At 36.2% G+C, this 24,479-nt stretch overlaps 1 protein-coding gene across 1 annotated transcript; it reads right to left on the reverse strand.

Moving 5' to 3' along the window:
* Positions 1 to 4,281: 4,281 nt before the first annotated feature.
* Positions 4,282 to 24,479, reverse strand: LOC145995238 (armadillo-like helical domain containing protein 1). Its single transcript, XM_083131803.1, has 7 exons — positions 24,318 to 24,479; positions 19,755 to 19,999; positions 18,386 to 18,470; positions 13,621 to 13,743; positions 12,486 to 12,561; positions 8,829 to 9,030; positions 4,282 to 4,696 (listed from the first exon to the last, which is right to left on the reverse strand). Exons 1-7 carry the CDS (start codon positions 24,463 to 24,465, stop codon positions 4,346 to 4,348), a joined length of 1,230 nt encoding a protein of 409 aa, XP_082987929.1. The 5' UTR covers positions 24,466 to 24,479; the 3' UTR covers positions 4,282 to 4,345.

Genomic DNA, 24,479 nt, shown 5'->3' on the forward strand with positions numbered 1-24,479 from the left:
TGCCCATATAGACTAATAAAAGCACGAAAAAGCGGTGTCTATAAAAATGACTTGCTGCAATATAACAACCTTTAACCTTTTAAGTTCAATTGGTCGAAAATTTTGATCGTCACATGTAAACTAGGGATGGCTCAAAAAATCCGGAATCTGGATTCCGGAAAATTTAAAATCCAGATTCGGAAAATATACTATCTGGATTTTGGAAAAATCTGGATTTCGGAGGGAATCCAGATTTCAAACAAAATCCAGATTTCGGAGTGAGAAGAATTACGGAGGCAAGACAGGTTCTGGAAGGATAACTGATTACAGAGGAAAAATGGATTTTGATCCATATTTTCAATAATTGTCTCATGAATTTGACAATATACTCTAATCTACCAACCCAATGTCAGACTGTCTTCCACATAGTACACCCTGGACTGCATTTATCAGACTAACGAGACTATGGCACCTGGACTCACAGCCAGTACCATCCTACGTGGAGCTTTTTTGTGGTTTTGTGATCTGCTCATGTGTGTTTGTGATTGTCCCTTCGTCTGCTTCATCTTATCACAATTCACACTCATCTTTGCGATTAGCCAAAAGTGGAAGAAAAGCGAAGTTAAATACAACAAATAAATCAAATCAATTAATATAATATTTTGTTCAACTAATAAAGTATGGGCTATGATAAATTTCTTCTTAATTTAAAGGGATCCTTTAAATCCATTAACTTTCAATGGAATCATTACAACCCAGAAGTGTCCATGACTGTACAAAGCAAAGTACATACTGAGCAATTGAAGGGCATCAGGGAACGGACACATAAATGAGAGAAGTAGGGAGGCTATATCAAGATTCACACAGGAAAGATAAGATTGATTGAGTTGGTGTTTTAAGTTCACTTTATGCACAGTAAGGCTGATCGGGACTGGACCTACAGTTTAAAGTGTGATCCGACAGGAAAGATAGGAATGATAGCCAAGAGGCTTTACAACAGGTTACGACATCGGTTACTTTCGCTACTTTTTCTAGTCTGGAAGGGATAGAGAGAATTTTAATCAGAAGATTTGGTGAATGGATTACTCGTGCACACAGATGTGTCTTTTAAAACACAGAGAGGGGGGACGTAGTTAATACAAGCAGAGAAAAATGGTGGAAGGGAAAAATAAGACGTACAATAGCAATGAGAAAAGTTGAAAGAAATACAAAGGAATTCGGGAGAGGGCGAGGGAATATCTGTGTGAAACTCAAACTTTATATCTGTCAACCCTAATTTATCAGTATTTGGCTCCTGCCCAGCCGGTCAAAATTTCCTGGTGCCACGCATGAAAGAAGCTGACTGCGCTTAGTAATATAGTAGATTTCCCTTCATTTATGAAATGATTGCACTACTTTATGTTGTCATTTTTGACATAAAATAATTGGTACAGATTTACAAAAAGTTGGTACATGAGATCAGTTCTGCAACAATCAGATTGCAATCTGAATATTTTTTTGTACGTATGATACGAGAGCAGCAGCAGCACCAGTACTAATCATGTACGTGTGCTGAGGGGGCACGGAATGAAATTTTGGGGGTGTGATGTTGAAAATAAAGAAAACATGCATTCCTTAGCCATTACATCAAATACCAATAAACATTTAATAGGCTTTTATGAAATTATGTCAATGAAACTGAAGACTACTAGTGACTTGTTTCAGTTTTGTTTGTTGTGGCCACTAAGCTCATGTTTTGTAATTTTAAACGAACAAAGCTTGTTTATGCAGGCCAATGAACATATACTGTGTCTTAAAAAATAAAAATAAATTTTTAACAAAAAAAAATAATAATGGTGGAAGAAAGACAACAGCCACTTATAATTGTAGAGACCTCCCCCCCCCCCCCCTAATAGAGGAAAGCAAATGCGGGTTCTCTTTCAGATTACGATTAATGTCTGTTGCCTACAATAACAGCAGTGTTACTCCAATGTGACGACAAAGTTTTAGTAAGTCATACATAACATAACATGGCAGATGCAGATGAAAATTAAGGGGTGCTGAAAAACCCCTTCGCACCTTCTTCCCCACACCACCCATTTGTGAGAGCACAAATAAATATATGACATTTTGTGTTGTATACGATTTCATTGTTTGAGCTCCAAAGCATGTAATCTCAGGAAGCAGATGCAAATAATTATATTCTTTCGGCGTCAGAAAGTGCTTGCGCATTAAACTGAAGCCCGAACTTGATCTATCAAAATGTCACTCTTGTGCAACTGCTACGACAGATAAGGAGCCTTCGAGCAATGTGGACATGTTTGGCCGAAACAAAGAACTGTTGTACAATACTACTGCAACAACACTGATCAATTTGATTTTCAGTTAGCCTACTATTCCTCTTTCTCAGTTTGGGATTAGCTGCAAACATATTCAGTAGACTTACAGTTACGCAGAATTAACTTGAGAGACATAGCTGCTCTGTGAGTGATGCAACTGCACTCGAATTGGCTAGAGTGGGGGACTTCCTGCTGTAACGGGCCAACGGAAACTCTAATGTTTGGGCATGCGAAATGTTACCAACTGTTGAAAGGACTCACGTGCAGTGACTGGTGAAGCAAGCGAAGTGGAGACTCCAAGGAAGATGACCTCGGGTGTTTTCAAATTACGGATTAAAGGTAAAGAATAAACTGTTTATCCAGTTATTGTGTAAGATAGAATACATGCCCTCTTAATGCAGTGATATTTCCGTTACACAATGTAATTATTTTTCAAATCTCCCATCTCCCGTTGTCAGCTGATTGCCCGTGATTCGCGTGAGACTCAAGCAACTTAAACATTTAAAATAAGCGTGAGCCATGATGGATCAAAATCGAAATCCGGATTTCATTCAAAATTCGAATTCCCTCCGAAATCCGAATTTCTCCAAAAATTCCAGGGGAAAGGTGGGGGTGGGGAGGCAAAGGCCCAAAGTTCAAAATTTTCCATAATTAGGCAAAATTTCTGAACACCGAACCCTGTAATTTCCTTTTTTTTTATTCTTCTTTTTTTTCAAAGTTGCGGCACGTGCTTTACAAATCCTCACAGACTGGTCTTTGTCATGCTTCCCTCCAGATTTGGTCCATCCAGCATTCATAGGACTGACGCTAGGAGCAAAATTTTGGACATTGTCCCGAAGCTGGCAACACTGCTGCTTTATATATTATTTTTTACTCGTCCTCCTCTGTGGTTGTGCGGTCTAAGGTGCTGTGCTTTGGGGTCCGACTGCGAGACAGCATGGATTTTAAATCCATATGGGTTCAGTCTCTGGGTTTACGATCTGTATAGGACTGGTGGCAACCCACCATCGTGAGGAAATTGGGGAGCTACGAGTGAGTAGTGTAACCCAGTCTCTGATATCTTCTATAACAGCTGGGGGTTTGACATGCTGACTCCACGTCACCCCATTACCGGTTGAAGAACTCCACACCTGTAGGTAGGACTGCAGGAGGGAGACAGCAGTCGAGAGATAGGCCAAGACCCTTGCAGGCTGTAAAGTCATGGGTTATTGTTATTATTATTATTTTTTACTCAAGAAATATCATTCTGATTTCAATGAAACTTTGCACGGTTGTAAGAATGTACCACCACTACATATTACATTTTTGTCACTCACTTTGGTCTATCGAGGGGGCACATGGGCTCCCGTATGTCAATTTAAAAAAAGAAATCAACTTTTTTCTTCTTCATCTTCTTCCCTTAACACTAATTATTGGGAGATACTATGTGCAAATTTTACCTCCGCTAAGAGCCCGGTCTTTAGGAATGAAATCAAAACCAACTCCATCTGTCTAAGACAATTAGTTCTCGAGTTACAATTTTTTTTGTAATTTGCAGCAAGATTGAAAAGTGCACGCTTGAAATGGAATACATGCAAGTGAGGGGTCCGGCATCTAAAAGTTAATTTTGAAATTCCGTTTACATAAAGATGCTCCTCAAAAAAGGACCACTTTTTGAGAGTCTACATCCGCAGCAGGTAATGGGTTAATGAAGGGACACTCACAAACAATGCTGGGAATTGAACCTGGGAACTTGGGTGGCAAGATCTAACTACCTACCTAGCCTATGTCCTGTCCTCTATTAATTCTGGAAAGATAACATTTTAGAAAAAATGGCATCAGCTTTTTCGTGTCATGTGCCCCAGATTCAAATCCTCGTTAAGTTGTTATTCTTTGACTGATTTCCATCCCCTAGTGCAAAGAGCTAATATATTTCTTATAGTAAAATGCAGTATAAGAATTTACGAATTTTTAATATTTGTAGATACAAAATTCTCCCATGACATTAACAAATGAGGAATTATAGATCATCATTACGACAATAAAAAAATAGTATATTTGTTTTTCTCTCAAAGCTGACTTTCTTCCTCCTCTGAGGACTTTGTTTCTTCCGATCGTTCATCTGGTTCCTTGACAACTGCAACGCCCCTCTGATCTTCATTTTCTTCATCCTCAGATAGTGAAATCTCATCGGCTTCTGAAAACAAGCCACTTCCCTTCCTCACCAGTACAGACCCTTTCCTCACTTGTGACTGTTCAAATATCCCAACACTTCTACTTGGAGCAGATTTAGCTGGGGTTTCGTCATCAGATTCTTCTGACTCTGCATAAATGTCTTCACCAAGTTTTTCCCTTGCCCAGTCACGAAACTTCTTAGCTAAGACAGGCGACAAGGTATTGGCTGTTTCCACAGGGTCAATCTATCAACAAAATATGAAATAACTTTAATGCAACACAAGATACTGTCTTGCCTCTTACAACAGTACATTTTATTAATTGTTAAACATGTACAAACTTCTCAATGTTCTTAAAAGTTTACATAACCACTGTCGTATATTACAAAATAATAACAATAAATGTCACTTTTGAAGTAGTTTTAATTCTTGTAGTGACAATTAATCCTGGTTTCCCAGAACTATTCACTAGTGAACTTTTTCATATCTGTATCTTGCGTACCAATAGCAAATGCAACTATTTCGTTTACATAAAACATTTACACAAGCCATCTTAGGACAAAGGTCAATTCTTTACAGATCACAAACCCTCTACAACTCATTAAATGAATCTGCAGGCTTCCATCTCTCCAAACAAAATTTCAAGACTGTGTGCATCAAGCATTTGAATAGTTAACACTGGTTTTATTGTCACTGCTATTGTTGTTATTATTATTTTGTTATATGTGTATATGCATGTGTATTTCATTTCATTTTCAATATCTGATATAAAAATGGATTTATTCTGTATTCAGAATTTCTCGAATAAATAAATTTAAAAATTAAAAAAGCTTATTCTACCAAGGTGTGAATGTGTGTTCATACACATACACACATGTAACTTTGTAAGATAGGCTTGAAAAGAGTTCCGAGGAACCAGGAAGAAACATCACTACAAGAATAAATCAAGTTTAGCAGCACATTGATTATTGTATAACAGATATTTCACAAACTTCTTATTTGCCTAATTAATTAATTACCTTTCTTGGAACAAATTCACCAAAGTATGTAATATACAGCACAAGTAGTTTCCCCTATGCCTAATCTATGGGTCTGAAGGCAGAAGTTGGTTTGGTAACACAAACTGTAGTGTCATTATAAAAAGTGAGGATGAATCCTACATTAAATCTTTCAAAAACAAAATATTCGTTATAATTCCATATTGCAGCAGAAATACTGTATTTATGCATGCATAATGTGCACCCTGGTTCTTGATGGGTGAAAAGTAACAAACAATTATATCTCGTACATAATGTGCAGTACAATTCAGATTCAAGACATGACTTTCTTAAGCCAGTCTCTCACGGCAGTTACGTAGGTCCTCACTTCGCCACCCACCTCCGACTTGAAACTACCATAAGATTTTTCACGTCTTCAGTTCGCGAAGGCAGCAAAAGGGGTCTCACATGATCCTTAAAATCACATCTTTAAAAATGGCGACTGCACAAACACGGTATACCACTTCGCAAGTTTAGATGCTAATAACTGCTGAAGATTTGGGAAAATAATGTTTTCTCTTAAAAGAATAAGATAATAACATTGGCACTGTTGAAAAATGTAGCACATGTAACCCGTGGCAGTGAATGTGAGTGTATAACATATGTTACTTCAAATTGATATACGTACACACTAGCATAAAGTTGCATTACCCGTATATTACGATAGAAGTTGTATATTCTAATGAAACCTTTCTCGTACGGTTTTGAAATATATCTTCCAATACCAACTAGTCAATTAAATTACACAAACTTCACAACATTCAAAGTTAGAAAATTGTGGTGTTTACATTAAGTTACCATATTAATTTATATTTCATTGATACTTTTTTGCTCCTAAAATACTTATTGAAATTTACTTTGAAGTCCATGAAGAACTAATTACAATTCATAACTTATATATGATTACAACACTAGCAGATTAATTTACTGTGATGCTACACACAGCACAGTCTATTTGTTACAGCCAGCCAACAAACCAGAGAGTACATATATACGTATGTGGCTGTACAGTGTTTAGTTTACTTCAAAATAAAATAGTATTCGCATCTGTTGTAAAAGTAAAATAACAGTATCTCAGTAGGAAATGTAGACATACGAACTATTTATTTAAAACAATAAAATATTCAACCCATTCATTAAGGCTGGCTTTAGACGAAAGCATTTCCTTTAGCATTTTTGCTAGCATAAATGCTACGAAAAAGCTTCCAAAAATCTTATAGCAGATTGTACTTTACACGCAACGCAAGCATTTCATGTAACTTTTCGGCTAGCTTTTGCGATTACAATGTATAACATATACAGCATGAAAGGCACGTCGAGTTACACCATCTATGTTGAGCGCACGGTGGTTTCATTTGAAACAACTAAAGTATTCTTTCATACGTGTACAGTAAACGTTGTAAAGTATGTATTTAAGCTGCGCCATTGTTTTGTACCTAATAATGTTTTACACGAAACATTATTCCTCTCGGTTGAATAGTTATCGGCTTTTAAAATTGTGAAGTGATACATTGTTTACATCTCATGCGGCCACCATTACAACTACACATGTGACCTAGAGGTCGCTTCTGATTGGTTATGTTTCCTACTTCAGCTGCCAATATGCTCCTCAATTCTGATTGGTAGTTCTATGATATTAACGATGGATTTAGAGACAGTTTCTAATTCTGTCGGGAACTGAATAAGAGAAAGCTCTCACGCGATCGTTAAGTAACGAAGCTAGAAGTCGATGGCGAAGTGAGGACGTACCTAACTGCCGTGTGAGACTGGCTTTAGTTGTAGGTTGTAAAGCTGTAGCTATGTTGATCAAGAGTGAATGACACTATAGCTATTCAATGAGCACCTGTTGCTAGGTGGACCATGAGGAGAATATCGTCTAGTGTATACAATGAGTCACCAATACATGGCACCTCCCCCTCTTCCTCCACTGCGTTTAGAATCCCAAAGCTTTCACTTCTGCAACCACCTTGTTTATTCTGTAGTAGAAGAAAGCGAGATCAAAATTATGTTATGGATTTGGAGCACTCAGAAAGTTATTTCCTATTCTTTCTCGCCCAACCAATACCGCTGATATACATCCCGTGTGATGGGAGGTGCATGCTCGAATGGTGCAGTCAGTGGTACTTTTTTCTGTGTTGCAAAATGTTATAAAGTGAAAAATCATGGGAAATAGCAATTTCACTTTTTACAGTGTTTTTAAAAAAATATTAGTACTAAAGAAATCCAACCTGGTAATTTGTATTTGTGCCTGTTGATGTACACATGTTGTACGCAGTAACATAGTAAAAAAAAACATGTGCGGTTTTAATGTTGGCTGTCCGAAGTGCATAATACGCACCAGTTTCTCAGGGGGGATTTGGAAGAAATTGCACATTATAGTATATAGTTTATTTTTTAATTAGGGGCCGTTTTGCGCTCACGTTGGCAACACTGCGTGCTTGGTTTTTTACGCATGTGTGTTAGTTACAGACATGCCTTGCATGTAAACAGACGCCATTTGCACATTGTGAAACGCTTGGTATGGTTGTGGTGGACAATGGAAGTGGTGCAGGTGAAATATGATCAGTGATAAGGTTTTTGACCACGAAAAATGTGAAAGCGGCAGACATTTATCGCCAGTTACAATCCAAGGTATGGCGCCACACATCATCCTCCACATAGGTGAAGTTCAAGCAAGCGACCTCCACCAAGAAACTCATGCTCACCGTCTTCTGGGACAGGTTTGGGGTGCTTCTGATTGAGTTTCTGCCGAATGGACAAACAGTTAATGCAGCCGTGTATTGCAACACACTCAAGAAACTTTGCCGAGCAATACAGAATAAACGACGAGGAATGCTGTCTTCTGGTATCATGTTGCTGCATGACAATGCACGACCACACACTGCAGCTGCCACACAGTCGCTCATTGACTCATTTGACTGGGAGCGGATAGACCACCCTACATACAGTTCGGATCTTGCCCCTAGCAATTATCACCTATTCCTCCACTTGAAGACTTACCTCGCTGGGAAGCGATTCAACAGTGCTGATGAAGCCAAACAGACCGTGGCGGATTGGCTGTCTGACCTGGCGGCAGATTTCTTTGATGAGGCTCTACAAAAGATCTTGGCAGTGGCTCGTAAGTGATTGCACAAGCATCCCAAAGACTCTTCTTCTTTAAGTATTGAGACACTAGGTCAGACTTCAAAATATAAGTAGATGAGCAATGGGTCTAGGTTACAAAGGCAGCAAACTTGTACAACCATGCATGCAGAATTCTTCTAGACAGTAAATAAAAACAAATTAAGGTTTCCATCCAACTCTCCCTCATGTAAAAACAAAATAAAAGCTAGTTGTCTCACCACAAGTCTGTTGTATACAGATGGGGACAACAGGTCCCGCAGCTCTTCTCTAATTTCTAAGGACATATGTGCAAGACTCTTGAGAACCAAGGCTGAACGGCGCTGACTCTCTGGCACAAGGGTCGTTCCCATCGCCAACACAAGCCGTGGGAAGATACCAAAACTTTGTAGCTTGGGTAAAATACTTTCATCTAACAGACGTCTGGAAAGTATGATAAAGAAACATATATTTGTAATAAAAGATGGATTGCTCTGAACATTTTATTATATTACAACATAACATTATGCAGGGTGGAAAAAATCCAAATTTTCTTGCTAAGAATGATATTTTCAGGATATGACATAATTACTTATTTTAGATTAGTCTTAAGATATGTGTCAATTTTCCAGTTCAAAATCTTCTGACACACATGTGTTCATGATTACAAGGTGATTCAACAGAAGAGAAGTTACTTTTATACTTCTTTCCATTGTGTGAATATTGTTTTATTTTATTGTTTTTAATGTACAAAAGGCACATTCTTTCTTGTTGCAAATAATAATAATAATATACTTCTTGTTAGTATCATCATGCCTAATGGAGATGAAAGAAGAAACTAGTATACTGAACTCCATGTTTTGGATGAATATGATCCAAGATGGTTGATTGCTCATTTGTGACCAAATATAAACATAAAGAAATAAATAATTAACTATCTTGGATCAGATTCATCCAAAACATGGAGTTCGGTGTACTGGTTTCTCTCATCTCTATTAGTGATGGGCATTAGTCGACTAATTTAGTCGATTAGTCAATTACTGAAACCATAAAAAAAAAAAAATCGACTAATGAAAATTAGTTGACTAATATTAATCGAATTAGTCGAACAACTAATATTAATCGAATTACTCATTTGACTAACTTCAGTCAAACCATCCGTTCTACATTTCCGACTGATTCAGTTGAAACCGAACACGACTTATTCAGATTCCAAATGAACCATTGACTACTGAAGTAGTGGCCAGAGGATGCAGGAGGGCATTTCTTGGAATGGTCCATCACATGCTACCACGCCACAGAAAAGGAAGGTGTCCCTACTGTGACATCTCTCCCTACCTCCAGGGGGTGATGGCTGTGGTCATTCATGTCGCTATTTTTGTTTGCCGTACTTTCTCGAGGGATATGCATTCAGACTTCGAGAGTTTCTTGGAACTTACAGGCAAATGACCATCCCTATGTAAGCACAAAAACAGTAAGCACCAAGTGTGAACGGCATGTGTAAGAGACTGTTTGCTACTTTGGGTATCTGTCGGTGAGTTGAATTTCTTAGTTACTTTGAATATATTGAAGAGAGATGCAGAGCCGAAACTGTAAAAGTTATGCTTTTCCATCTCTCCACTTCTAACCCACGATTCGACCATTCACTGACAATGCCGCATTCCATAGAGAATAGCTTCATTGTTTCAAGCTGCATACCGCTGTGTATGTAACTCCAGCCTCGTTTCCTGTAGGGGATTTTCCGCTCAGGATAGAGGCTTTGTCCTTTCATCGAGAAGTAAGAACAAAGGTTATGGAATGAGTATAAAACATCCTGCAAGGTCAAACTCACACTCGGTTGGCATTAAAAATTTGTAAGGTATAAGTGAGTGCGGGATTGTAATCATATAACTTAAGGTGCGAGACATCTCAGTAGGTTGCACCTCGAACTTAAGGGCACTAAATGGACTAATAACATCTTGGTCGGATCTAAGTAAGTGTGGAGAGAAATCAGCTCTGTCTCATCTTCTATCTTCTCCTTGACAAATAAGGCAATTCAACATTATAAAATGAAACCTCTCGCATTGCATAATTACATCCCTTGTGACTCTAAGATTCCCTAGTTATAAATTGAGTCACACTTCATGGTGGATGTGTGGAACACTTCATAGTGTAAATGCAGGAAACTCCCGCAATTTTTTTTTTTTTTTACATCTGACTTTAGACCCTACCACCATGCCCCTGTTGAGGATGCAAACATACTATGCTAAAATGTCAACCCCCCAACAAACATTTCATAGCGGAGATACGATTACCGCTTAGGTTACCAAAATTTTAATCCCTCCCCCGCCACTTTGTTAAAAGGTTTAAAATAATACCCCACATTTCATAGTTTGCCTATAAATTTTAGTCCCCCAACCACCACTTCATGATGGAAATGTGGAAATTAGTGTAACTGTTGTACCCTCCCGTACATAATACTAAAATTTTATGTCCCTCTCTATACGACTTTTTAGTTTTAATTAGCAAAACCACCCACCACTTCATGGTGCTCACAAAATGCTGAAACTAGGGTAAACAGTCTGAAGTTTGTTTAGCGCAAGTGTTTTCCTTAGTATTAAAACCCCCCCCTTATTTTCTTTCTTTTTCTCCTTTGTGTTTTGAAATTGAAAATGAAAGAAATCAATGCGCATGAATAGTTCGCTACTCAATTTACATGACGACCTAGACCAATCCCTAGATCTAAATAACTAACTAACTCTCTAGCCTTCTTAAACCCGAAGGTTCATGGCTGCAGCAACACAGGCCTTCCATCTGTCCCTATCTTGAGCAAGATCTACATACTCTCCAATCCCTAGATCAAATATTAGAATTAGCTTCTGCTTTCACTGAACCCCCACCCAACCCACAGCCCTGCCCAGAATGTAAGATATTAACCACTCATCAGTCATACACGAACATAGTCTGTTTTTAATGATTCTTGTGACACTCATTGTGCATGCTCACTGCCATTGTTAGTGTACTGAACCTTATTCTTAACAGTTTGTCTGCTTCACTAACCTTGTATTAATGTGAACAGTACATCCACACTTCGAAACCGATTCTGAAGGCATAAGAGGTGGTGTTTCATTTCAACCCTATCACCGCAATCATCCACAGGTAGGCAGAAGAACTGTACATAATAACTATAACTAAAAAATTATTAACAAGTCAATCACAAGAAACTATGCATGAAGATATATATATAATTGGTAGCTATAAAATTTTGTCCCCCCCAAAAATTCCCATGATGCAGGTGCATCATGAATTCCCCCTGTAGGCACGCCTGTTCTGAAGAAGGATAGAATGAGTCTGAAATGTTGGTCTGCATACATAAAAAAACAACGTACAGTGGTTAAAAGTCGAACAATTCATCATGAGCTAACCACCACTGATCAATTACAAAGAAGGACCAAATATGTTAGGTAATGCATGGAAAGAAATTGGCCACCAAATGGATAATGAGTTGTATACTTTTTATCATGCTTTACTTTATTTATATCATAAACAACCTGCTATTCATTATTCAAGTTTTTTGGGAATCAATGCATTTTTGCAAAAGTATGTGGTATTATTACGTATGCGAATCCAATTGTGCATCGTGGAAATACGAAACTTCATGTACATAATACTTAAACCGTGTTTACCACATCCACCATGAATTTACTTGGTATTGTTTACATCGTATCTAAAAATATCCACTTGTCAGTTACACGCAGAGAGGTAATCCATTCTAATTCACTTACAGTAATTTTTTCTGCAGTTTTTGATCGCAATAAAAAAACTGCTCAGAAAAATGAGCCATAAATGAATTAGAATGAATTGTAGTTTGTACACAGTACTGACCAAAAATGGGCCGTACATTTCCTTTAAATACTCACCCCAACAAAAATATGGCATCAGCCTGAGCCTTGTATATTATGGGAATTTCTACATCCAGTTCACTCAGGTCAGGTTCTGCAAGGACAAAGAAATTGGCAACATGAATGCCAATTTTATAAAATAGAAATTTGCAAAATTAGTGTGTTAAAACATGCTGTCAACATGATAATTTTTTTGTGTAGTAAATCTGACAGATACATTTGTTATAATTCTTTGAATTTTTAATAAAACCAATTATCTTTCTTGGTAGGTTAAAAATAGAATCTAAAAACAACCTCAGAAGATAAAAGAACATGATGTAAAACACCTGAGTGTCCACCTTCAGAGATTCTACATATTCCTTTAGAAAATGAATCTGAAAGAAATATAATGAGATTAAGTCTACGGTGGTTGAATTAATCAATGTTGCATATTTGGACAGTTAATTAACCATGACAGGTGGTGTCTGTGGCTTCCGTTAAAGGTTCCATTCTTACAATGCCCTGGAAATGCCACAAGTCAAGTCAAGTTGGTTTAGGAGGTGGTAGACATTACTAATTTACTGGATTTCTGCAAACAATTTATACTTACAAATGTGTGGAGTGAGGAAGGAGATGAAGTTAACTATTTTGTTCCATACTTTCTGTATCATTCCTTTAAAAACACATTCATAAAGATTTGTACTCAATAATAAATATATAAAACCTGATGATGGATCAATATGAATTTTTTTACAATATTGATTTACTAATTTAAAATTTACCAATTTTCCAAACCAATATAGAATTGTAAATGTTCTGTGAAAATCATGAATGGATGATTAACTTCCTTAACTAGCATATTTAATCAGTAGGTGCATGCATATTTATTTTTTGACGAAAACACAAAATGTGAAATAACACAATGTAATGTTAATTTTTCATTTTCTTGAAAGGTCCGAGATGTATTTTGCTATCATGTTTCTTCACAAAATGAACTGCAAAATGCAAAATAAAGAATCAAACACAAAATGTAGGGTTTATTTACTGACACGACACCTTCTGGGGTCTCATTTATCCAGTGAGTTATGCATATCAAGGAAAAGAGATTCATGAAAGTGAACATATCCTTTTGTTACTCTGCATCGAAATACACAACGTGTAATCAACAACTGACCTGTAATATATAAGGGTGCTTTATCCTCAGATTCAAGTTTAGGTGGTATTGAGAGTTGAACTAAGCGTTGAAGCATCTGTTCCTGATGTGGTGAAGATTTAATAATTTTCATAAGCTCCAAACCTAAAAAGTAGAGAGAAAACAGTGAACAGTGGTGATGGCATTCGATGCACTGACCATGGATAACCCAATGAAAAAGCTGCTTTGCTGGCCATGGCCCTTAAGGGCTGCTCCACTATAACTAACTAACTCCCTAGCCTTCTTAAACCCGAAGGTTCATGGCTGCAGCAACACAGGCCTTCCATCTTTCCCTATCTTGAGCAAGTTCTATATACTCTTTTCCATCCCTACCAATTTCCCTTAGGTCCATCTCAACGTTGTCCCTCCATCTTCGTCTTGGCCTTCCTACAGGTCTCTTACCATTAGGTTTCCCAACAAGAATCCTGTAAACTCCTCTTTCCTCTCCCATTCGTGCCACATGGCCTGCCCACCTAAGTCTTCTTGATTTAATTATTCTAATAATATCTGGATATGAATACAAATTATGTAGTTCTAAATTATATAACCTTCTCCACTCACCTGTCTCCTCATCCCTTTTAGGTCCAAAGATTTTCCTAAGGATCTTATTTTCAAATACTCTCAATTTATGTTCCTCTTTCAATGTAAGGGACCAAGTTTCACATCCATATAATACTACAGGCAAAATTACTGTTTTGTATATTTTAACTTTTAGTTTCTTACATATTAAACGAGAAGACAAAAGTTTATGAAGAGAGAAGTAACATGCATTTCCTGAATTAAGCCTACTTTTTATTTCCTCTTTAATACAATTTTCATTTGTTAATATTACTCCTAAGTATTTGAATTTCGAAACTGGTTCAAACGAGTTGTTATCAATAATTAGATTTTGATTATTACCTAACACTTGGTTTCGGCCTGTAAGCATATATTTAGTTTTCTCTTTGTTAACTTCCAAACCTATCTCTTTAGCAGTTTTGAAAAATACTTTAGCATTATTCTTAATTGTATTCATATCATCTCCCAGTAAGTCTACATCATCTGCATATGCTAACAACTGAGTCACACCATTTAATTTTAGTCCTTCTTTAGTTTCTTTTACCTTCCTAACAGCATATTCTAAGGCAAAATTAAAGAGCAAAGGAGATAATGCATCTCCTTGTTTTAACCCATCATGAATTGTAAATTTGTCAGACATATTAATACCCACACGAATTTTACTTTCTGTTTCACTGGTGCATATTTTTATCATACTAACAAGCTTCTTAGGTATTCCAAACTCTACTAATATATTATATAATTTATCTCTTTTGACCGAATCATATGCTTTTTTGAAATCAATGAATAGCTGATGGACATTTTGATTATATTCCCACTTTTTTTCAAGTGTCTGTCTGATGTGAAAAATTTGATCTGTAGTTGATCTGTTACGTTTAAATCCACATTGATAATCTCCTATAATTTCATTAGCATATGGGGTTAGTCTTGTTAAAAGAATGTTAGATAATATTTTATATGTTGTTGAGAGTAGAGAAATTCCACGGTAATTATTGCAGTTCATTTTATCACCTTTTTTAAACACAGGAACAATTATGGATTCTTTCCACTGTTGAGGGATTTCTTCTTTATTCCATATTAAACAAATTAATTTATGAATTTGACATATTAATGAATTTCCACCATATTTAATTAACTCAGCTGGTATTAAATCAATGCCAGGTGCTTTGTTATTCTTTAGCCTTTTAATAGCATCCTTAACTTCAATCAAGTTAGGTTCTGGAACTAAATGTTCTGCTGTGTGGACTTCATTTACTTCTGATTTATCTCCTATATGGACATTTAAAAGGTCATTAAAGTAGTTCTTCCATCTATTTAGAATATCGCTTGGGTCAGCTAGAAAATCACCATCTTTATCTTTTATCAAGTTTACTTTAGGTTGCCACCCCTTTCTAAACTCATTTACACCTTTATATAAATCTCTGATATTTTTATTTTTGCTGTTTGTTTCAATTTCGTTAATTTTGCTTTTCAAATAATCTCTTTTTTTACTTCTAAACGTGCGGTTAACTTCTCGCTTTATTCTATTATAATTGTTTAGATTTGTATCATCAGAGTTATTTAACCACCTAAGTCTAGCCTGATTTCTTATTTCTATTAGATTATGACATTCATTATCAAACCATGGCTTACTTTTTCTCGGTTTATGGTATCCTATACTTTCTTTAGCTGCTGATTCTATTGCATTACGTATGGGCTCCCAATTCTTATTTACGTCTGCTTCATTTATATTTTCATAATCATTTAAATCCTGCAAAACATCAAATCTATTTGACAGTTTAATTTGGTAATCTTTCTTAATTCTTTCATCAGTAAACTTTCCTGTAACAAATTTTATAACTTTTAGATTTTGTTGCTTATGATTTATCACTGAGAGTCTTTCTCTTAATTTAGCAATTACTAAATAATGGTCACTGGCACAGTCAGCACCTCTATGTGTACGAACGTCAATTATACTAGTATGCCTTCTCTTATCAATGAGAATATGATCTATCTGATTATGAGTTTTACCATCTGGAGAAGACCAGGTATATTTATGTATATCTTTATGTTTAAAAGTGGTACTTTTCACAATTAAATTCTTTGAGGTTGCAAAAGTAATCAATCTTATACCATTATCATTACTTAATTCATGAAGACTTTCTTTACCAATCGTGGGTTTAAAGCTGCTCCACTATAAGTTTATTATTTATTAGTTTTAGCAGGGATGGACCAATACAAAACTCTGTGCGTTGAGGGCAACATCACTTGAACCTTTGCGAATGCACTCACATTTTTTGCAGAATTAATCGCCAAAGCAAGAATTTTTTAAAAATACAATGTGAATTATGTAATCATTTTTATTATGTTAACATCAATGTTCGTTTACATTCAGCATAATCTTTCTCACTTCTGAATGTAAACCTTCAATAGGCTCTACAAGCAGTAACAACAATAAATAGCACCACTTCTATGTAATCTATTGTCAGCAAGTGTTGCTTTGGCAAGTTGCAGAATATGTAGAGACTGATTCGCTGACCTCTTTGATATTTGCAGACCTCCTCTCCACAGATATGATAGGAAAAAGTTAAAACTGAAGCCATATGGGTTATAATAACAAACATTATCCCAATCTAAAACAAAATGACAAACATTTCGTAATCTAAGGAATTCATTACCTCTTCAATTAATGAATATGGCATGCAACATGTCAGTTTAGTCTGTTTGTTGAACATACCTAGTAAAAGCTTTTTCCAGGCTGAAGGTAGAAATGGCTAATGAATTGTGGCAGTTTGTTGTGAAGTGTCTGTTGCCACTTTGGAGTGAAATATCCTTACAATATCCCTAAAATTTAAATTAAATTCCTTAGAACTCCATGAATATAGCTTTGAAACTACAAAGAAAATAAGTTCAATATGCAAGTACTTTTTTGGAGGAATTTATGTTGTAATGATTACAACATTAAGTGTTATTTCTTCTGTAGTAAAAGAGTCATGGAAATATGTATTTCATAATAATTATTCTCAAAATAAAAACTGAAAGTACACCACATACTCTATGTGATCAAATGTATCTGGACACCCACCTGAAAATGAAGTAAAAGTTTGGGCTGCCCTCCATCGGGAACACAGGCAGTCAATAAGATATTGGCCCACCCTTAGCCTTGATGACAGCCTTGACTCTCCCAGGCATACTTTCAATCAGGTGGTGGAAAGTTTCCTGGGGAATGGCAGCCCATTCCTCGCGGAATGCTGAAATGAGAAGAGGCATCGATGTGGATCGGTGTAGTCTAGCACGAAGTCTGCATTCCAAAACATCCCAGAGATGTATTATGGAATTTAAACAGGACTCTACGCAGGCCAGTCCATTAGTGGGACGTTGTTGTCATCAAACAACTCCCCCTACAAGCCCTGCAGTATGGACGGGTACTCGGTTGTGTTGAAAGACACAATGGTCATCCCCGAACTGGTCTTCGACGGTAGGCAGCATGAAAGCTGTTAAAATGTCAATGTAGGCTTGTGCCGTGATATTGCCATGTAAAGCAACAAGGGGGTCAAGCCCCCTCCAGGAGAAACATGTAACCCTGCCACCCCCAAATTTCACTGTCGGCACTACACAGGCTGGTAGATGTCATTCACCAGGCATTCGCCACACCCCCACTCTACAATCGGATCGCCACATTGTGTACCATGATTCATCACTTTACACAACGGTTTTCCACTGTTCTATGGTCCAGTTTCAACACTCCTTGTACCATGCGAGGCGGTGTTTGGCATTTGCTGTGTGATGTTTGGCTTATGGGCAGCTGCTCGGCCATGGAAACCAAGTTGCCGCATGGCGATGGATGATTGAAGATTACGCTGTACGACCCTCTTCAACACTCGAAAGTCTCTGGAGGTCAGCTTTTGGGTTGTACACATCCCTTCACGTTTCCACTTCACTATAACATCAGAAACAGTAGACCTAGGGATGTTTAGGAGGGTGGAAATCTCGTGCACAGATTTCTTACACAAGTGGCACCCAACCACGTCTGTGAGTTCCTCAGATCGTCTCATACTGATGTCTCGTGCTGTCTGCAGACTACTGAGATCGCTGACCATTTGCTCCATGCCTTAGATGGCAGTACTATGTCGTCCTCTATGATAAACATATGTTTTGCGGTGTGTCCGGATACTTTTGATCACATAGAATATGTCAAGATATTACTCACCTTCATACAACAATGCTAGTCTTTTGGTTCCCAGGACAGTCAAAAGTGGTTCAATGATGTGTTTTGCCATGTCGAGATTTTGTGGCTGCAAATACAATTGAAAATTATGAATTGCATTCATAGTAACACTAAAAATAATATTAAATTAGAAACTCATATTTAACTCTTGTATGGTTTTAAAATATATATATATAAAATTGAGCCAGAAAATACATTTCATTGCCTATTTAAAATAAAGCTCATTCTTTCATATTAAAATTGGTGACATTTAACAAACTGTTCTTTGTATCACAATTTTCAATGCAGTTGAAAGAGAAACCAGTACTATGAATCAAGGGCACAGTTGGATTTTTTTTTTCAAGTGGGACTCAACCTTCTATAAAAAATAAGTGTTGGAAAATCGTTAGCAGAAAAATAGTGAAATATCAACTTGTAATGCTGTTATTATGCATATCAATTTTGACTGCCACATGTTTAAAATACTTTTGATCTAACCGTTAATACAACACAATACATTTTCAATTGTAGTCTTTGGGTGAGGCGAAAGTCCAGCACCACCCTTTTGATGTGAAAATGGCTTAGCGGAGGATGATGAAACTTCGGATAAGGGGAAAGGGGGTGGGAAAACACCAGATGGGGCTAGTATGCATCATAGCAGCCATCTGGCAGATCATTTAAGATTTGTTTTTTCTCAGAAATAAGAATATACAGTTATTTTTCCCCCTAACTTTATTTGGTGAGGATATTTTGACAGTTGAAGTTCACATTTGGCGTAATGTAATGGGTTGTTATTTATTTGTTCCAGAAATTGTACCTGGGAGTTTCTCTTAATCGTTTCAAATCCCATATACTTATACACCTTTGTACATCAATAACTTAACTACTTCTGATACAGTGTAAAACTGCTGATAATATATAAATATAAATTTTTGAAGCATTATGTTTTTTTCTTCAATTCAATGTTTAATTTTTTCATGCTGGAAATGGTAGTGTGTTTCCATCAAATAATGATGTGCACTGAAATCTTAGCATGTACTGTAAATTGGACTTTATCCATTGTCCAGTGTTTCTCCTTTCAAATATTAACTAATGATTAACACTTCATTTTGAGACCGCATCTCTTCTCTCATCTTTAGGAGAGGTGGCAAAACACAGTATTGGATAGTTAAAAGTAAAAGCAGTAAACAATGGATGAAGTCCAATTAACGTTTGCATTCTAATGAAGAACAATTGTCAATAACATTCAGAGATGTATGCAGAAAACTGTTAATTAATGGAGGATCAAATGTTAGAATATTGGTATTGATCTTAGATTCCGTGTTTGACCAATTCTCAATATTTAAAAATTATTTTACATGTTGGAACTTACCAGTAATTTTCGTAAAATTTTACAAGTCAAAAGTTGTGCCCTAGAGTTGATTGATGTCAGCAAAATAGCCAGTGCTTGCAAGATTTGAGACTGAAAATCTGGATTTCCAACTGTCAATTCATCCAGGTTTTCTCTTGCCCTTTCAAAGAAGTACATTATTTCATAGTTTTCATCCTCCAGCTCCTCGTCATCTTTTCCTGGTTTCATTCCCATTTCTGCAGCACTTTCACAAATGATCTTGATAGCTAAAACAATAAAAAGAGTAATATTATATATATAACATCTGCCAATATACCTTATAATTGGAATCTTAAAATGCCCCACAATTGCCCACGTAACCACATCATTAAATTTTAATAGGGGAAAGTACTTACATATTTTATTGCAGTGTTGCTTGTTGCTATCTTCACATTCTGACCAAATAATATTAGTATTCAGCAGTAACATGTAAATATGGCAGTAGATCTATGATCGATAATGATGGAGAGTGGTAAGAATGGCAAGAGGAAAACATTAGATTTTGATTCAGTGCATCTCAAAAAACAGGAAAGTTTACTACTGTATCTTTACCTTCCTGTAATGTATGAATCTCACAGATAACCCTGTTGTCTTGTAATCAAGAGGCCCTGGTTTAGTTCCCAGTGGAGGCATATTGCACAATGATTGTGAATCCGATTTATACTGTAAGTTCAGACCCACTTCCGTCTATTTGAGCATAAAGTTTACATAAAACAAACTTGTCCTGTACTACATCTAAAACTAATTTATTTAACCCTTAGACTTTTTACCATCTTCTATACATGTGATCATAGGCCTACTGTCATATTAATGTACTCCCAAATGAAGATTAATATTAATTGGTTGAAACATCCCGATAGTTAAAACTCAGTATCTTATTTATGAAATAATATACACTAAATAATTTTGACACATTAATAGAAATTAAATGCTAGACTAGTACTACTGGTCACATGAATAGCTGGCATTGAATCGGTACTCCAAAGATTTACCAGCTGACCCTGTCAGAAGGATATATTTTCCAGAATTATCACACTGATACTGTTTGACCAGCGATCGGAGAGCTCCAGTTGGTAAAGTGCAAAGAAAAAGGGAAAGGCAGGTGGGAGAATGCCTTTCACGGTTGCACATTGAACAGTGTTACCAATCTGCAAGGATGCTTATCCACCAGAACGTAACTAATGAAAACTGAGGGACATGCACAGAAGTAAAGGATTGTGATAAGGACTTTTTTAAAAAAAATTTTTATCACAACCGTTTGTCCTTCAGAGAAGTGGCTTCGTGAACTCCCCCAATTTACAAATGGACTCGACTACTTCGGTCATGCCCAGAAAACTTAAGAGCTCTCTGATCGCTGGTCAAACAGTATATTCGTAAATACTTTGTACTTGAAATCTATTAACTTGGACTTTCCTTGCCTATGGCAGCGGTGTCAATATTGCTACTGATTCCCACTGATCTGAACAATACGTTTTAAAGTTGTTCCAAATATTTATAATTCATAACAATTATATAACATATTAGTCTACTAGAATTGTCCTTAAAAAAATCCCTAGATTCAAGTGAAATACTCAGAGTACCAAAAAATGCTTTCACATAATAGGAAAAACAAGTGTGGTGGAGAAGTGATGAAAATTTTGTAGTCCAAAAAGAAATCTCTAAGCATCAGCAAGGGCTTCCTTCTATGGTCAGGGTGTCACCATGTAACTCCGACAAATATGTGCAGCATGTAGAGGATATCATGACAAACTATTCTTGGTAAGATTATGATTTTTAAGGCCTCGCTTTGAAGATATCAGAAATTGAAAAAAAAAAAAATTCTATGCAGGCATGCAGAACATATTCATGGTTCCACTGTTATTTATTTTCTGTCAAATAACATACTAAAAGTGAAAATATGCTACAGAGACATGACATGAAAGACACTGGCAGGGTGCATTTGTTGATTTTAACTGCCATGCTTTTGCATTACATAAGGGTTTTGTATATTTTGTCTAGATGTCTTCACACTCTATAAGTCTTGCCTTGAGCAGACCCCCATGGCAGATTAGTTAGCACATCGTGCTACTACGCCAGGGGTCCTGGGTTCGAATCCCAGCCTGGGCATGGATGTTTGTGAATATCCATTCATCAATTTCATCATGTCATCGCTCATCCCCATCTTCGCAAATTTGCCAAAACTGGCACAAAAAGTACAGTAAAATAAAGCAAATCAATCAATCAATTTTGCCTTGATTGGTCTCACAGTCTGTTGAAAGCAGACAAAAAATTTTGTTGTTTTCTGAAATGTTACTGCGTTTTATTTTATTTTTTAATTCTTTTAAGATTTAATAGTTCTTGAAGAAACACATATTTATGTCAGTGGCAACCATGGATCTGTGATGCATGGCTGCATACAAACAGTATAGAAAAGAAGTTTTCGAAGGCTAATAGCGTTCAAAAGAGGTCTTAATGAGCAAAACATTATTGAGAAAAGTTGTTCGTCCTGATGTCCTCTACATACTTCGAAATTTGTGAAAGTTTTCATTCTAGGTTCTAGTTCTCAGATATCAGCAAGTATCTCGCCAGCAGGGCTTCCTTCTATAACTAAACAGGTTTGTGAAATTCTTAACGGTGCTTGGAATGCAGACACACTATATATGGGTATGGGAACATACATACTTGATCATTATTTTGAATACCTCATGTCCTGCCTGTGCACTACAAAAATCTTATACTTGCACATTTGTTAGACATTTTGATAGGTGCATCAATAAATCTTAATGCTCTGTGTTAAGGTAAATGAAACTCTTGTTCTTTACAATCTAATTCAAAGCAAGAAAACTGACACGAAAAACGACCTTGGTGTAACAGACCTTGTCAGGTGGCCTTTTGCTGACTTACTCCATTTCTGATTTTTCCTGATTTTATATGTTGAAGACTGCTCACTCTTCTATATTTCTGAATAGTTAGCACCAAGGTGGATTGATTTAAATCAGGTGATTTATTTTTTAAAAAAATCAATTATTTATATCACTTTAAAGAAATAGTTTATAGAATAATGTACCATGTGGTTAGTTACCCCACTCAGAGCCCTCTGTAGCCTGTTTGAGGCATCGTAGAACTCTGAAATTTGGTGAATGCAGACCATGGGAAAGAGGATGGCGATAAAAAAAAAGTTCAATTTTCCGCCACCAAGTTGAAATGTGGCACTGTAATAATGAATATTGAAAAACATAAGTCAGGTGTATAAATCTTTATTGTTGGTTTCTGCCAGTACAGCAGTGTTCAATATGCGTGCCAGCAATATTACTACCGTTCTGATAAAACAACTTCACCAGCAATGCACGTTCTTTCTTATTTAATTTCATGGTGATCACTTCCGAACTTTTGCTCAGCACTCACATTAAGTGATTTAGCTGAGTTATTAATTAAAAGACATTTGTTAGTGGCTGGAAGTTGCGAGAAAATAATCTCTCGTTTATTGCAAGATTGCAAGGTAAAGGCAAATCCATAACCAATTGGAGCAGTTTACATCATTATTACAACCCATCATGGAAGTACAATGCCACATTTCAACCTGGTGGCGGAAAATTGAACTACTGTATTTATTTTTTATCGCCATCCTCTTCCCCATGGTCCGAATAGTGGATTCACCAAATTTCAGAGTTCTACGATGCCTCAAACAGGATACAGAGGGCTCTGAGTTGGATAACTTTAATTCTGGCCACACGGTACATAAGGATTTTGTAAATATCAGAATCACTTTTGGTGAAAGCACATTAATCTCATAATCATTTAATGATGTTTATTAGGCTCTAAGAAAGGAAAAGAAACTAAACAAAATATATGTACTGTAAGGGTAAAGTTCATACCAAAGGAAATGTAATATGTAAACAGTAAACACTTACATTTCTCTTGATTTAAAATTTAATAATTTTTATAGGCAAAAATAGCAAACATTTTGTGTAGAATAACATACAAAATACTAATCATATTAAACCCTGAATAGTCATTATCATTAAACTGTAAATAAACGTAGCAGCTGATATTTTGCAAACTATCATTTAAAAAATTACCAAAATTCAGCTAGAGACACTACAAAAAGTATTTTAAGTTGCAATTATATAGTACATCCAGAATGTTTTATTTTCACTGGAAGAAAAGTTACGGAGATTATCATAGTTTCATTAACACACTCAACAAACATTTCCATTGTAGGTTGATATATACAATATTAGAAACAGAAAAATGTATATTTACATGTAATTTTTTATTTGCTTTAATCAAACATTTTACAGGGTGTGTGACGTGGTCATTAGCAAACACCACAGGTGGTTTAGCAGAAAAGGTCTTTCTATAAAAAAATATATATCTGTATGTATGGTATCAGAAACCATACATGCAATTTTAACTTTCTTTTAAAAAAATCAAAATAATAGATTTAAATTTTTAAAAAATCATCAAAAATAATTTTTTTAAATAAAAAACATGATTTTTATCCAACCAACACTATTGCCTTTCTTGCAAGCACTCCCAGGCTTTTGTTGCTCCATGGTTACTTACCAAAGGTTTCACAAATGGCCTCTTTGTAACGGCGACCTTTCCTTGCCATATGAGTCATCAGGTTGAGAGCTTCAGCTTTTTCGACACGATTACATGATGGTCGCTGCAGAACATCAAGCACGGATACCAGGACTCCATTCTCTATCATTTCAGACACATACC

Source organism: Lepisma saccharinum, chromosome 11, assembly GCF_977018435.1.
Source record: "Lepisma saccharinum chromosome 11, izLepSacc3.1, whole genome shotgun sequence".
Lineage (NCBI taxonomy): Eukaryota > Metazoa > Arthropoda > Insecta > Zygentoma > Lepismatidae > Lepisma > Lepisma saccharinum.